The sequence below is a fragment of the Phascolarctos cinereus genome, unplaced genomic scaffold (genome assembly GCF_003287225.1).
Source record: "Phascolarctos cinereus isolate Bilbo 61053 unplaced genomic scaffold, phaCin_HiC Scaffold_2;HRSCAF=192, whole genome shotgun sequence".
Taxonomy (NCBI): domain Eukaryota; kingdom Metazoa; phylum Chordata; class Mammalia; order Diprotodontia; family Phascolarctidae; genus Phascolarctos; species Phascolarctos cinereus.
In genome coordinates, this window is record NW_027555625.1 from 385243510 (window position 1) to 385260978 (window position 17469).

At 39.8% G+C, this 17469-nt stretch overlaps 1 protein-coding gene across 1 annotated transcript; it reads right to left on the reverse strand.

Annotated features, from left to right (window-relative positions):
• Positions 1 to 1163: 1163 nt before the first annotated feature.
• Positions 1164 to 15802, reverse strand: NMUR2 (neuromedin U receptor 2). The gene is made up of 4 exons (XM_020964294.2): positions 14919 to 15802; positions 10851 to 10935; positions 8160 to 8285; positions 1164 to 1447 (listed from the first exon to the last, which is right to left on the reverse strand). Exons 1-4 carry the CDS (start codon positions 15651 to 15653, stop codon positions 1194 to 1196), a joined length of 1200 nt encoding a protein of 399 aa, XP_020819953.1. The 5' UTR covers positions 15654 to 15802; the 3' UTR covers positions 1164 to 1193.
• Positions 15803 to 17469: the final 1667 nt, after the last annotated feature.

Genomic DNA, 17469 nt, shown 5'->3' on the forward strand with positions numbered 1-17469 from the left:
CAGGCTGGTCACCAGGAAACCCAGGGAAACACATAAAACTCACAGACAGATAAGGAGCAGTAAAGTAGTGCTCATTTCTCCAGAACTTTAAGGATTACAAGGTTTTTTTTTTTTATTTTACCTATTTTTTAAAGTAACTGTGTAATGCCAGATCATTTTTGGAGAAACATTTATTAAGCGCCCACTATGGTGTCCAGTCCTCTCCTAGGTCCTGGAAATACAATGATTGAAAAATTCTGCTTGCTGCCTTCCAGGAGCTTATCCTCTATAAGGAGGGGTCTGACACACACACAGATCATCATAACACCAAGGCAATTCCTTCAATTATGCTCCAGAGCTCAAGCTTTTCATGTGAGCTTTTTTAAAAAAAAACGTATATGATCTCATTTGTTGCTGACATCCCTGTGATATAGATAGTAGAAGGATTATTTCTCCACTCCCATTTTTCAGAAGAACAAACTGAGGCTTGCAGAGATGAACTAACTTGCCCAAGGTCACATAGGTAGTCAACATCAGAGTGGGGATTTTATACAGTCTTCTGGTTGCTCAGCCTAGGGCTCTTTCCATTATATCACTAACCCTGCACATAAATTTATCCTTTGCGCCCTTATTGTCTCTCAATGTCACTTTCTTCTCTCTCCTTATCTCATTCATCTGCTACCCTGCCTCCTTTATCTTTCCACCCACACGATTTATCCTGGGTCCCATTTTGGCCAAAATATTAACAGATCTTTAAAGTTTCATCTGTAACTTTAAGATATAATCATCCTTGGAGATACTTGCATTTTATTACTTGCAACGAATGAAATCTGAGGAGTGCAGCTATGATGATAAATACCTGGAACTGGGAGGGAGACTTTTGGCCCCAAGATAACTTTGCCTCTTTGATTTGTACAAATTATTTATAAGACTAGCCCTGGCTATTGTTGACACCAGTGATTAATAAGAGAGTGTTAATGGTTGCATGTTGCCCACCCCCTACTAGTGGATTGAATATATTAACCTTATTAAAGAATAACCATCTTCTCATATAAAAGATAGTATGTTCTAAGGATGAGCGACAAAATGTAACCTCATGGCAAGTATTGAATGCCATAACACTAAGTTCTAAACTCTGTAAAGATCATGGTACCTGGGAATGAAGTTATTCAAAAGTCATGGACTTCACCACAAGTCACCTTTGGCAGTGGAATTCAGAGGATGGTGGATAAATGTGAGCTGCAGATTGCTGTACTGTGAGGAAATGTGGGGCTGGCATCTTCATTCACAAGATGGCATTCCTGATGCAGGAAAGTGTCCTGCTGAGCAGGGGGGCTACTTGGGGAATGCTTTGGGTACCAGTGCTTGCCCAAGGGGGAGATCACATGTAGGAAGGCTGCACGGAATCGGTGGGAGAGCAGGTTGTAGATGATGGGGTTCACAGCAGAACTCAGGTAGAAGAAAACACCTAGGGATGGGCAGAAAGAAGGAGGGAAGGGAAGGGAAAGGAAGGAGGGTAACTGTCAGGTGGTTATCTCAGAAAAGTATTTTAATTTGATTCAAGAACTATTCATAAAACAAATATTATACGTAAGGCCTTGTCCAGGGATCCTGGGGCACACAAAGATGAAAAGATAGAGTCTCTACCCTGAAAGAATTACAGGAATAGTCAGAAAATCTGAGGTTAATCCCCATACTCCTTTTGGTGCAATAATTACTAGTTATGTGACCTTGTTACTTAATCCATCTAAGCTTCAGTTCCCTCATCTGTAAAATGGGGATAATAATCTTTGCATGACCTAACTCAGAAGACTGCAGAAAGAACATGCTTTGAAAATATTTGAGCACTACATAAAGGTGAGGCATTATTACCACAATACTTCCAGGACCCATGATTTCATCCGTGTGGGTCCTCTCTTCTTTGATGCTGCTTTTGATGCTCATTTGCTCTAATAGAGTGTCTAGGGGAGTAGTAATAACTTAAAAGAGCCCCTCACTTTGTAACTGGATTTCTGAAGATGAGTATCTCTTAAGCACTGGACTGTTCTTCAGATGACAGATACTCAGCTCATCACTGAGCTTGGACTCAAAATGTTTCAAGCTTGGATGTAGCTACCAGGGCTTTTGCTCCATTATCATAACATTGGAGAACCCAGGCTCCCCTCAGGTCATGATGATACATAAGAGGAAGGTGGAAGAGGGGCCGTTATTATTATGGAGGGATATGAAACATAATGGGTATTATTCAAATGACTCTCTGACATCATCCATTCAGAGTTACCTGCAGTGGTATCCACATCTGCCAATCCTGAGCGATTCATCCATGGTTTTTATCGTTGTTCAGTCGTTTCAGTCATATCTGACTCTTCATGACCCCATTTGGGGTTTTCTTGGCAAGAATACTAGAGTAGTTTGCCATTTCCTTCTCCAGCTTATTTTTACAGATGAGGAAATTGAGATAATAGGATTAAGTGACTTGCCTAGGGTCACACAACTCCTAAGGTTCTGAGGCTGGATTTGAATTCAGGTCTTCCTGACTCCAGGCCTGACACTCTATCCACTGCACCACCTAGCTGCTCCTATTCACGTTGTAGGATGATAGATTTGGTGCTTTTTAATCAAGTATCTAGTCAGACCCTTGAATTGTACTGGTGAGAGACCTGAGGCTTAAGGAGATTAGGTGACTTACCCAGGGCTACGCATCCAGTAAGCATACAGCCATAGGTTCATCCTAGGGGATCCAGTACACATACTGGGGGCCGCTCTTTCTCCAGAAATCATGGCGACTCCAACAGAGCACTTTGGCTGTCTCCCCGTCGTCCCCCATTCTTGTCATCTGATTAATCCACCTTTTCTTCCTATCATGTAATTCCTTGATTTTCTGCTCTTCCTTGTGTTGGCTATTTGTTATACTCTAGTCAAACCCACCATGCACTTCTCCACCGTGATACTCATTTCTAATTCTTCTGAGCAGTTGTATTCTTTATTTCACTGGCCATATAGTAATCTATACTTGATAATAACTTAAAAAAACCCTATTTATAATATAACATGGAACATGCATGATCGAATATATTTGTCACTTCAGTTAGAGTCTTGTACAATGAATTATCCCTTTCTCAGTGAGATCCCAAGGATTCAGCACCTTAATTGAATATGCCAATGCCCAACTAATTCTCCTTATGGGCCAGTTCATATCACAGGCATTCACAGTGGCCACACCCCAGTAAAAACCATCTCAGCAGATGGGCTAAACCAGGTTGAGGGTAACCAACAAATCTCATTTGGTGACTTAGAGGGATGTGAAGACTGAATGGGCAGATGAGTTAAATGAGGATCAAGGTGGTCAAGATAGAAGGGTTGGGGAGTATGTCGGGAAAGGCTTCATGGAAGAAATATTTGAACTGCATCTAGAAAGAGGGGGAGGATTTCAACAAATGGAGTAGGAATGGAAGGAAATTCCAGGAACAGGGGAATAGTTTTAGCAAAGACGGGAAGGCAGGTGGTGATGGGGGGAAGGGAAGAGCTTTCTAGTTTGCCTGGAGCACAGAGTATGTGGAGTGGAGTCACATGAGATAAAGCTGGAAGGGTGAAGTGGCCCTAGATTATGGAAAGCTTTGAATACTAGGCTAAGGAGTTTATATGTTATTTATTTGGCAATAGGAAGCCAAAGAAAAATTTTAAGCAGAGAAGTGCTGTAATTGTTGTTTGTTTGCCCTTCCTTGAGAAGAGAACCAATGATATCATGGGTAATGTCTTGACTTGCATGTGATTTGGATTTATGTGAGGCAGAGTTGCACAGAGCCATCAGCCTTACTCTCTCTTTCAGAGTCATTGGAAGTCCAGTGGAAGACTAAACTCAGGGCAAGTGGTGATGGTGTATAGGATGGTGTCTTTGATGTCTAAACAAGCTCTAAGCACACCATAGAGCCTGCTTGAGCTGCCTTCATGGCCTTTGGAACAAATTGTTCTCATCTGCCCATTCAGTCTTCACATCCCTCTAAGTCGCCAAATGAGATTTGTTGGTTACCCTCAACCTGGTTTAGCCCATCTGCTGAGATGGTTTTTACTGGGGTGTGGCCACTGTGAATGCCTGTGATATGAACTGGCCCATAAGGAGAATTAGTTGGGCATTGGCATATTCAATTAAGGTGCTGAATCCTTGGGATCTCACTGAGAAAGGGATAATTCATTGTACAAGACTCTAACTGAAGTGACAAAATGAGCCAATCAAAGCTACCAATCATGCATTTAGAGATCAAAAAGAAAGAGATGAAAGGGATCCCCTTCAGGAAACCTTGACTTGAGTTTGTTGGCCCTGACTAGTCAAGCTCCTCTTTTTGATCTCCACTTAGTTAATTAATGTACAAATTCCCAGGGTAGAAATAGCAAGCTTTAGAGGAGGGGAGATATATGTCTCCCTCTTGCTGCATGTATTGAAATCCTTCATTGGAAACTTCCATTTTAAGGGAATAAGTGGCCACAATCATCACCCTGCTCAGGTGCCCTGAAAAATAATTTAAGACAGAGAACTCCTGATACCTTCCCTTAACACTGCCCTGCTCTAGGTGGCTCCATCCCATTCCTCACCACACCCTGTCCTCATGAGCAGGATAATAAAATTTGGAATCCCTTTTCCCAAGAGGGATTCCCTATAGGTGATGAGATTCTTTAGATGTTCCTGTTTGTGGATGATATTGCGATTTCTTGAAACTAGAATATTAAAGGGTTTCCTCAGTGAGATCTATGATAAGTCAAAAGAGATCAGTCTAACAGTGTACACAAGAAAAACTGTAATTCAGAACAACAATTTTTTAGACCTCAGCATAGACTTGGATGGCTAATCCATTAAGTGAGCACATTATTATGTGTATCTGGGGCAGGCACTGAAGTTGGTTAGTGAGTTACACACAGAATTAAATAGGAGGAAGGGAATGAGCTGGAATATATTTGGAAAACATGCACTGCTATCAGTAATTCCAAAAGACTCCCCAGTACAAAAATCATCTTTTAAACAAAATGTCCCGATTCTGTATTGTGAATATTATAACACAATAAAGTCCAATGAGTCAAAGTTTTAAGTGAACCAAAAGGAACTGGAGGGGAGTATGATGAGGTATAAAAAAGCTATGTCAGCTCTGGTGATGACCTACCTATACAAAGTGGCATAGAGATCATCATTGAGGAAATGTATGTAATGGCTGGGGAGGTGGTGGTGGTGATCAGGAGAATCTCTGATCAATTTGATGGGATTAGACAATATGGATCTTTGTTGGAAAAGCACCTCCCCTAAGAGGATGTAGAACTCCTCTGATTGGTCCCTAGTGACTGGGACTGATTCTTGATGGCTGATTGAGTTCAGGAGTGTGTACTATTTTTAGAGAATACCCCTCCCCCCATGATCTCTAAGAGTGAATGGTAAATGTCCATCTCATTTACCTTCTTTTCTTTTCCTGTACTTATTCTCCTTTGAAATTCCAGACCAGAGTATAACAAGATTGGGAGGAGGGGGGAAAGGAGGAGATAATTTCTCCTTGAGCAGGAGCAGATCATGATAACTTGCATGAGAAGCATGAAGTCAGCAACTTGTGCTTGTCCAGGTGAGCTTGAGAAGGGACTTACTTACTTAACTCCACAATCACTAGCTGCTTTCTTCTAGCTTTCAATTTTATTTTCTGAGCCTGGGTCAGAGACTATTGGTCCTAACAATGGGCTTTTCTAGCATTAGTTGGAGGGTTCCCTTGTGAGTCATTCTGAGTTTGAAAGTTCTCATATTGAGAGTTCCTGAGTTGCTCCCATAAGGAAATAATTTACTTAACAATACACTTCTTAGAGAGGAAGAGGATCCTTCACTAGGGATCAGCTTGTAGATGGAAGACTAAAGCAATGCCATGAGGGATTAGGAGAAGAGGAATTTGGCAACACCTTATCTAATACAATATTGTACAAAAATCCAAATCCCTTAATCTCATGAAATTGATTGGAAGGCATTAAATTGACCAGGATTTCCTCTGATTAGTAGTCATTTTATGTATAGTAACAAATGGACTTAAATTGTCCATACAGTGATTGTAAAGAATGATCAAGGATAAAATGCAAATCCACTAGAGTAAGGTTCCTAGAACATTGGATAGATCCTTTGGGAAGAATCTGGGGGAAAAACTTCAATGGACACACAGGAGTAGAAGGCATTGATGAATTGTGATTTGTTATTTTAGCCCATAATGATGAGAATTTAGATTCACTGACATATTGAAATCCAGGGTTTACAAATGGAAGAGATCTCTGAATGAGTATTCTAACCTAATTCCTTCCTTTTATTTTACAAATTACAAAAAATAAAAACAAAAATTCTGAAGTCCAGGAGTAACTTGCTCAAGGTCACATAGCTAAAAAGTGACAGAACTGGGACATAAACCCATCTTCAAGCCTCTTATGACTCCATCTATAGGCTTCTAGCCACAACACAATTATAGTCTTTCCAAGATCAAATAAACTCATTGTAAGTCAATACTACCAATGTGAGTCATACTATGTCTATAGAACTTAGAAAGAGAGGAAAAGTATTATAAAGACCATCTAATCCCCCTCATTTTACATAGAGGGAAACTGAGACCTAGAGAGAAGAAGTAAATTTCAGATATCTTAATGGCTTCTATTACTGCTCCAGTTCTTTGACCTCAGAACAATTATTATCGGTTACAAGTTGGGACTAACTCATGAATTGACTGTCTTATGATATCTCTCATACTTGTGTTCTCAGTTTAAGCTGGTGAAGGCAAAGGGGAGGAGGATGGGTCTTAGAAAAGACTCATGCAAACGTTCTATAAAAATATAAAGTTCACTCTGTTGCTTTCCCTAGCACTAAACATTCCCAATTTCTCTGTATCTGATTCCAAAAGAGGTAGCATTTTAACTTTACAATTTGTTAGTCCAAAGTGATCATATCAACAGAGGCCGAAATATCTCATCCCTTTGAGACAGATGTTGACAGGCTCGTCAGCAGAAAATGCACACAGATTTGACTTGACTTTTGTCTTGACTTGACAGACTTCACTCTTACTCTCTGAAAGCCAGATTTACCAAAAATAGGTGTGATTGCTCATAGATATGAAGAATAGGTCCATAGACACAGAAAGATGGAAGGATAGACCTCTATTGACTTGTTTGCCCAAGGTTAGGGTCTGCTGGGCCAATTAAAAGATTTTTCCTAAAGTATGTTAAGCAAATCCTATACCTCAAATTCCTTTATTCCAACCACTTTTGCCAAAAGTGTCTATACTTACACCAATCCTATTATCAGGGACTGTTCCTGCTGTTGAAAAGTGACGGGATAGAGCACAAATTCCACTAAATAAAGAGTTGAGAAATTTGGATTCTACTCCCAGCTCTCCCACTAACTTATACGTGGTTTTGGCTAAGTCATTTAACACTACTTGGCCTCAGTTTACTCATTAAAATGAGGGAATTGTATTATGAACTAGAATGTATGCTCCTTCCATGTCAAAATCATTTTGCATTTTGTTCTTTGCATTTGTATACCCAGTGCCTAGCACAGTGCCTGACATATAGTTAGTGCTTAATAAATGCTTATTGATTGAAATAAGTTCTAAGATCCCTCCTTGCCTTGACATTCTACATTGTAAGGTCTCTGTTAGCTCTTTTATCCTCTATTCTAATGTAAGGTTTCTATGAGGACCCCACACCTAGGGTAGAGATCTTCCATTTAATGGCTACAAAACATAATTCTGATAATGTACTTGATGAATGTACCTTATATGTAGGTTTCTATCTTCTATTTCAGGAGTTCTTAACATTTTTTTTGTATTATGGGCTCCTTTGGCAATCTTGTGAAGCCCATGATCCTTTCTTAGAATAATATTTTTAAATGCATAAAAAAAGAAAAAAGATTAAAAAAATAATCATACTGAAAAGCAGTTATCATATATATGTATAATATATAACATATATATATGTATATATATATATATATACATTATATATATATATATATATATATACATATATATATATATATATATATATATGTATATATATATATATTTAAAAAGCTCATAGTTTATAACCCATGTAGAATTTCCAGAATCTAACATTCTAGGCAAGAAGAAGGGTTAGAGAAACAGCTGGACACATGACATCAATAACGTTACTGAGCTTACCTGATATCACATGGATAAGGTTGAACACTGAAGCCAGAGATTCAGTCCATTCTTCCACAAAGCTAAAGAAGAGTCGGTCAATATGGAATGGAGTCCAGCAGATAGCAAATACCAAGACCAAGATGACTGGAGTAGATTGATGAAAAGGAATTTGAAGAAGGTCAGATGAAATGATGTGAAGAAAACACAAAACAAGCAAACACCTTTAGTCAATTCATTATACGAGATCCACGATTGCTCCTAAGAAATTGGTCTGATGATTTATATTTGAGAGTTCTGTCCAGCTGACATTCTATGTTCTGTTCTCCAAAGACCCTTCTAGCTCTGACGTTCAATTTTCAAAGGTGCCTTCTAGCTCTGCAATGCTATGCTATATGGTCTAAAGCCATTCTAATCCTAATAGCCTAGGATTTGAAAATTGTGTAAATCACCTTTTCTTTTTTGAGCACTTCCATCACAGAATATTGTTGGAACATATATTTTATTAGATTCATATTATATGTTTCCTTTTGATTACTTGTTGCTTTTTATATTATGACTTAATCCCTCTGCCATTATAATTTTAAAATGTCTAAATCTGAACACAGAGACTGGTGGAGAGGTTATAGAAAGCAATTTTGTTTCTTATTTTTAACACGTACTTCTCCATTCATTTATTTTCAAACTGATAACAAGATGAATATCTATTTCTTATTTGATGATAAAGGGCTTACAATATTTATAACTCACAAAACTTTGTGTAGAGTCTCACTGTAATCAATACATAACATTCTGAATAGCTCAAAAGACCTATATTTATGCTCAAGTATTTGTGATTAAAGGATGATAAAGTAGTCCTGTGAGATAATACAGGGTAGCAGTCTTCCTTTTTTACAGACTGGGAAACTGATGCATTGATAATTTTAAAAATATCATTTTCTCAGGGTCCCAAGTAGATCATAAATATCTGTACTACTGTGCCTTTTACATGTGGTTATACTACATGCATTTTTAGAACTGAGCTCTTGGATTTAAGAAGACTATAAAACTTTCTATCTCTAGGATTATAAAACAAAGAAAAGGAATCAGAAAACATAGAATATCAGAGCTAAAAAGACAGGACAAAGGGAACCTAGCATGTCAGAGCTGAAAGGGGCTTTAATAATGATAGTTGAAATTTATATAGTGCTTACTGTGTGCCAGGCACTGTGCTAAGCCATTTATAGTTATTATCTCATTTGACTCTCACAACAGCCCTGGGAGAAGGTGCTATTATTATTCTCATCTTACAGATGATGAAACTGAAGCAAAGAGAGGTTAAGTGACCGGCCCAGGGTCACACAGCTTGTTAGTGTCTGAGGTCTTCCTAACTTCCGGTCCAGTGCTCTATCCACTGCACCATCTAGCTATTTTTCGGAACACAAAACCTAGAATGTTAGAGATAAAAAAGAACTTAGAACATAAAACATTTATGTGAGGTTTCCACCCAGAAATATAAACTATAAAGGCTCCAACCTCAGGACAGGGTCACAGAATTGCAGAATCTCCCTGGCAGATGTGCCTAAAGAATCTACCTAATCTATCCTCTACCTGAACAAATCCCCTCAACAATCTCCGTGAAAGTGGTCATTTGGCCCTTACATGAACCTCTGCATGGAAATGGGTGACCCACTACCTCCAGATGTAGCCATTTTATCTTTGGACAGCTCTAATAGTTAGGAACATGCCATTTTTTATATGGACCCTGAATGTAACTCGCTAGAATTTTCACCTCTTGTTCCTAATTCTAACCTTCAGGGCCAAGCAGAATCGAGCCCATTCCCTTTTCTACATAACATCCTTCAAATATACAGAAACAACTAATCTGTCCCCATTAGGTTCTCAAGAGGCAAAATATCCCCAGTTCTTTTTACTGGTCCTTATGTAGCATGATACAAGGCAGCTAGGTGGTTCAGTGGATAGGACACTGGGCCTGCAGTCAGGAAGACTCATTCTCCTGAGTTCAAATCCAGCCTCAGACACTTATCAGTTGTGTGACCCTGGGCAATCACTTAACCTTGTTTGCCTCAGTTTCCTCATCAGTAAAATGAGCTGGAGAAAGAAATGGCAAACTCCAGTATCTTTGTCAAGAAAACCCCAAATGGGGTCATGGAGAGTTGGACATGACTGAGCAACAAGGTGGCATGATATTAAAATCCATCATCATTTCCATCTTCCTCTTTTATGTGTTCCTTATCTTTTAAATACAATCAGCTTACCAATATATTCCTTGTAATGTGTTTAGTGCCTGGAACATACAGTGCATAACACATGCTAGTTGACTGGTCCCCCAGAACATGAATACAACCCTGCAGATGAATTCTGGAGTACAAGAGGACTATTATTGTTCTCTGCTAGACACTATGCCTCTCTTAAGGCAACTTAGAAATGCATTCTCTTTTTCTTTTGGTGGAGAGGCTGTCACATAACACTACTTTTTTGATATCGAGCTTGCTATCCACTGAAACCTTCACAGAATTTTTCAGATAAATTGTTATCGAACAACATCTTCCCATGTTGGCTTTGGGAAGTTAATTTTTGTAGTCCAGGAATGAGACTTTGCATCTCTCCTTATTGAAAGATTCCCTCCCCATGCCCTGCCAGATATTTCTTTCCCTTCTCTTCACATCCTTCTCTTTTACCTTTGCTTGGAGCAGAGGCCTGACAACTTACACAGCATCTTTGTGACTGATTTTCTGGAGGGTCTCTGAACATTTGCAGCCATTTCTTCGACCTCAAGAGATTGTTCTCCTCGAAGCTGAAATGAATGCATTGGGAAGAAGTCAGAAGGGGGAATGTTATGTCATGGGGTAGAGTGAGACCTTGGATGGTCAAGCAGGAGATCCTTGTTCCAGGTAGCTTGGCACGTTGGAATGTTTCTTCCTACCTATGTGACATTAGGCAAGTTATTTAGCCTTTATAGGTTTCAGTTTCCCCATCTATGAAAAGAGGGCATTGTATTGATGGATTCTCAGGTTCATTCCAGCTGTAAATCTATGGCTATATTGTCATCTCTGTCATTAATGTGTGCCATTTGGGCACCTTACTGTCAGGCCAAAGGCTGTGCCAGTCATGAACAGAATCACTGAACAATAGCTCCTGAAGGAACCTCAGAACATAGACCATAGAGTATCAGAGATAAAAGGAGTCATACAGCATAGCATATTTAGACCTGGAAAGGACCTGAGAACTGATAATTAACATTTACATGGTTCTTGAAGGTTTATAAAGTATCTCACATCCATTATCTCAACTGATCCTTACAATGACCCTGTAAGATGGGTTTTATAGGTATTACTCTCCCCATTTTACAGATGAGCAAGTTGAGGCTCTGGGACAGTTAGGTGGCATAGCAGATAGAATGCCAGGCCTGGCATGAGGTACCAGAGTTCAAATCTGGCCTCAGACACTTATTAGCTGTCTGACTCTGGGCAAGTCACTTAACCCTGTTTGCTTCTGTAAAATGAGCTTTAGAAGGAAATGGCAAAACACTCCAGTATCTTTGCCAATAAAACCCCAAATGGGCTCATATAGAGTTAGACATGACTGAAACGATTGAACAACAATAACAAAATTGAGGCTTAGAGAGACCGACTTATATACATAGTCATATACCTGGTAAGTGCGGGGGGTAAGTATCAAACCCATGTCTCTCCTGATCCCATATCTAGCTCTGACAATCTAGGTTCTGTGATTCCGTTTGTCTCATCCAGTTCAAATATTTTATGTTCTACTCTAAGGTTTCCACCTGACATTCTAGTTTTTAGATCATAAAGTACCTTTCAGCTCTGATGTGCCATGTTGTTATTAGAACATGGAGTACCACATCAGAAGGGACCTTTGAATGTGGAGCATAGAATGTCCAAATTAAAAAAAAAAAAGAGCTTGTTGTTCACATACTCTAAAGCCTCACTTCATGTGATAAAACTGAGGCCCAGACAGGAAACACATCTTGGACAGCATGAGTAAGGTATTAGTCTAGTAAGGGAAAAAATGAAAAAAGCTTTGTGAAGTTATTTTATGTAATAGAAGAAAATGGGACACAGACAAAGTTTTATACAATTGAAATGGCTGGCTGAATTTGAAAGGCCAGACACTGGGCAATGTTTCTAAGCTGTTACCACAGATGCATTCACAAAGCTCCATTTATAGCCAGTCCTAACACAGGTCTTCAATAGAGAGAATCTTGATAATCAGGTGAGCTCATGGCAGATTTGCCCTCCTAAGAAACATTTCCCCTGCTATATCCAGAGAGTGGCCCTAACCTTCCCTTGTGCTGTGGTTGTGTCTCCTTCTGGGCTAGTGTCTGGTGCTTTGGCCTGGTGGGGGTGTGGGCATGGGGGTGGGTGGCTTTTGTCTTTTGTGTGTCTAGGAGAGCAGGGACCTTAGGTCTGCTGGTCTGTATGTGCCTCAGCAGTTTACAACATCTCTCAGAAGTGGTCAACTAGTCTCTACTTGAAAACTTTCCATTCAACTTTTGGACAGTTCAATATTTTTAGCTAAGGAGGCAGCCAGATGGCTCAGTGGATAGCGCTGGGTGTAGAGTCAAGAAGACCTGAGTTCAAATCTGGCCTCAGGCACTTACTAGCTGTGTGACCCTGGACAAGTCACTTAACTGTTTGCCTTAACCCCCTGGAGAAGGAAATGGCAAATCACGCTAGTAATTTTGCCAAGAAAACAGCATGGACAATATGGTCCATAGAGTCACAAAGAATTGAACACGACTGAATGGCAACAAAATGTTTTTGGCTCATAGACCTTTAGAGCTAAAGGAGACAGTGAAATGTTAACAAATAATGGGGAGGAACCGTTTTTGTTTTCTTCTTTATATCTCTAACACACAGCAGGCACTTAATCCTTGCTTGTCGATTCATTGGGACCCAGGGCTTAGCAGATTGTCTTGCACACAAGCAGCATGTGCTTGACAACCCTCTGGTGACTTTGGTGAAGGGGCCTTATTAAAAATGAAAATTCAACACATATGAATTAAATGCCTCCTATATACACTATGTGTTGGACCTTAGAAGATGAAGGTGCATAGATAAGACAGAAGGGACCTTAGAACATCAAACATGAGAGGTCATATCTTTGAAACCATCTAGTGCATACTTCACATTTTACAAAGGAGAAAACTGAGTCCCAGAGAGGGGAAGTCTTTTGCCCAAGCTCCCACAACTTCTTGCAGTCACAATATATTTAGTCATATTTTAGTCTCTCCTAAGTGTGCTTTGAAGGAGGAGGGATAGGACAGTGTCGATGAGCTAGTTCTGCAGGACGGTCTTCAGTGAGCCAATGTGTTCCCCAAGAAAAAGCTGCAAGAGCAGAACTCTATCTGCTTGGTATTTTCCCATACCCTTCTCTGTTGTCTAGACAACGCCTAGGCATTTGCTTCCAGGAAAATTATACTTTAGAGATCATTCACACAGTCCCCAGGCCTGTTGGTTGGACTTCTTGTTTACATCATTTAGAGACAGATGAAGAAAGGAGTACATTGAGTCATATAATAGAATCCATGGCATCTTAACAGAACACAATGTAAATGTGACAAACCCATCCTTTTCTCATTTAATTTAGCATTCAAGACCTTTCCCCTCTCTGATTTAGCTTAGTTTACTAAAAAGAAAAGAGGTCACAGAGGGTTGACTTTTTTTTTGTAATGACAAACTTCTTCATTCTATATCTCATAGAAGAAAAATGTCATTGCAAGCATGGATCCTTTGTTTGAATTTTCCTTCTGAAAATTTCTGCTACAAAGAAAATTATAAATCAGTGTTTGGGGAATGGAAACTAAGAGACAGGAAAGAGATAAGCCTATGACCATGAAAAAAAGAGGGAAAGTGAATTAATTTCTTAACACTTCTCATTTCTGTGCATGTATATGTTGTTAACTATGAGATGTCTCTGTCTTTCCTTCTCTGACTATTTCCTCTGTCTTTCTCTTGACCTTTATATCTCTCTCCAACTCTCTTATCCTTATCTCTCAATACTTCCCTACTCTTTGTTTTATCTATGCATTGTTTTCATCTCTCTATGAAATGTTTATCTATCTATATGGCTTTCTAAATATCTACCTACCTATCTATTTATCTATCCATCTGTCTACCCATGTATCTCTCTCTTTACTTCTCCACTTCTTCATCTGTCCCCCACCCAATCACTCTATAGTTTTAAATCACTCTCTCCTTGTCTCTTGTCTCTTTCTCTGATCTACATCTCTTTCCCTTCTCTATTTCATCACATTTCATATGCCTTCTCTTCTCTCTCTCTCTCTCTCTCTCTCTCTCTCTCTCTCTCTCTCTCTCTCTCTCTCTCTCATTTGTCTCAGTGTCTGTCTTTGTCTCTGTCTCTTTTTTTGACTCTCCCTTTTTTGTCTGTCTGTGTCTTGCACACATACATACACGTCACAGAGTAGATATTAGATGCAGCTTCATGCATACTTGTCCTTCATTTTCACCTGACATTTAAATCAGAGGCAGCCTGGATGTCAAGGGATTTTGCACCTTAAATTCTGCTCATGTGCTTTAGTCTATAATACTGTAACAGTTGCTGGTGCACTGGACATTCAGCAGCAGTCAGGTCAAGAAAGAGCTGTAAGGAAGCAATAGTAGGCAGCAGATTTTCCCCCTCTAATCTTCATAGCAGATACAATAAATGGATGTTGAATAAATGGATGAATGAATCTTATAAATAAGAGAAATGAGAAGAAACGTTCCCCAGAGAGATAAAAGGTCAAATACTCACTCTCAGTCCCATGAGATAGTAGAGGATGCTCATGATGGCCATGGGCAGGACATAAAAGAGGAAAGAAGTCACTTGGATGATAAAGTTGTAGATCCACATGGGTCTGACCACAGTGCAGGTGGCTGACTCTGGGATCATGGTCCCATTGGGGAAGTGATGGACCCTGATGCCATGTATGCCTGTGTTAGGCAGGGAGAAAAGGATGGAGAAGACCCAGAGGATGACAAGGATCCTCAAGGCCCGCCTCCGTGTACTCTCCAACTTGGCTCGGAAGGGATGGAGGATGGCCACATACCGTTCCACACTGACTGTGGTTACACTCAGGATGGATGCAAAGCACACTGTTTCGAAGAGGGCAGTCTTGAAGTAGCAGCCCACTGCCCCAAACAGGAATGGGTAATTGTACCACATTTCATAGATCTCTAATGGCATACCGAGGAGCAGAACCAACAGGTCTGAGATGGCCAGGCTCAACAGGTAATAGTTGGTAGGTGTCTTCATAGTCTGGTGTTTCAGAATCACCAGGCATACTAAGAGATTGCCAGTGACCCCAACCACAAAGATCAGTGCATACACCACCGTCATGGGCAGGAATAAATGACTTCTCCGGGGGCCGCAGAAGAAAGTCAGGTAGTCCTCAGTGCTATTCCAATATTTCCTGTACGGATCTTCTGGCATAAGCTGGTAAGACCAGGAGGAATTCTTCATCCTATCCATTGATGGCTGGCTTGTCATGCAGACAAAGAAAGGGATCCTTGATAGTTGCCAGATTTTTGATAATCTAAATAGAGTCAGAGAAATGAGGGAGGGGAGATAAGAGGGAAGAAGAGAAAGACAGATAGAGAGACAGAGAGAGGGGAAGGGAAGAGAAGGAAAGGAGAGAGAGAGAGAAAGAGAAGAGAGAGAGAGAGAGAGAGAGAGAGAGGAGAGAGAGAGAGAGAGAAGAGAGAAGAGAGAGAGAGAGAATGATTGTGTCCGATTTGGTTTAGAGCTGCCTATGCTGGCTGAGCCCACTTGAGGAGTCCCAGAGACAGAAGCCCCTCCTTTCACAACCCCTGGCCAATGACTGGGTGTCAAATTGTATGAGAAGAAAGGACTCATCATTTGGCTCTATGTGCTGTTGTATCTGACTGCACTGGCTGCACAGAAAAGCCAAGGTTTCTGTGAATCAGAGGAAGAGTAGAGAGGAGCTGTACTTCTGACACACAGGACGTGACTCTGGAGGCAAAGCTTCTGGAACTTGTCGGCTCCGGGAGGTGGATGTGGGGAGTTACAAGGAAGTCAGAAGTAACTTAGATACACAAAGGAAGGTAGCAGAAGAGCAGGAATCCCTACTGAGCTGGGACACAAATGACAATGTCTAAGGAAAAAGATCACAGAATTTTAAAGGTGGAAGGAATTCCTGCAATAGTTGTGGGTTGGAGTATTTCATCTCCGAGTCCTTTTTACTCTGAGGTTCCAGCATACTATGATTAGCTGACCCAAAATATGCCCACCAAAAATTTCTAGAAGCCCCTAGGGGAAGAAGACAATGTTTTCCCCATGGCATTACTCCTAATTTCCCTGCTTCCCTCCCCAAACAAACAAACAAATCCACAACTTTTTTCCCTTTAATTTTTTATTTCGCTCTTCTTGTACTCAGAAACCCTTAAACACGGTTACTTCCCTGCTCTCAAGATTAAACAAGTGGCTGCCAGTTATTAAAATTGAGAGTGAAAAAAAAGGACAGTTAAAAAAGGTGGAAAATACAAGTTATTTCTTTTTTTTAGTGCTTCCTTCCAAGGTGTTGTATGCATAGTAATTATATTTTTTGAGGTGGGCTGCATGGGGCAATCTATACAGGGACTGGAAGGAGGAAAAAGCTCTACTTTAATGAGACGAAAGCTTTCCCATACAGCTTTGCTCCAGTGCCTCCTTTATGTTTTCTTTTATACTGTTTTTTTTCACATCTTTTAAAAAACCCTATAATTTTTCCTTTCACTTTTATTTGATTCTCTTTTCAATTTCCTTTATTCCTTTGAAATACATAGTTGCAAATCTTCTTTGATTTCATTTTTTTTAAACATAGTAATCCATTTTGTTTTTTGGTACATCAGGCATTTCCTAACAAAGAGCCAGACCAGCTGGCTTATAAAGTATCTTCCTTCACACTTCAACTCCCCTCCCTGAAATTTTTAGCTTATCAATTATTATCAGAGAGAAATGGGACATCCTTTAAATTTGATGGTATGGTACTAACATTAGCTGTTGCATCTGAGCAGAGTTTTGTTGCCTTTCCATGATGATTTTGTTTACATTGTTATGATCACTGGTTATATTTTTCTTTTGACTGTTTTCATCACTGTGCCCCATATTTCTCCAGATTCTTCATATTTGCTTTTTCTTATGGCTCAGTCCTATTGTAATACATTCCTATAGCACAGTTTGGTTAGTCATTCCTAAATCATGGGCCCATAATATATTTCCAGATTTTGTTTTTTGAAGAAATGCTGCTTTTTTAAAGTGGTAAGTGTTTTATTGCTATCAATAATTTTCTTGTGGTACAGTAGTA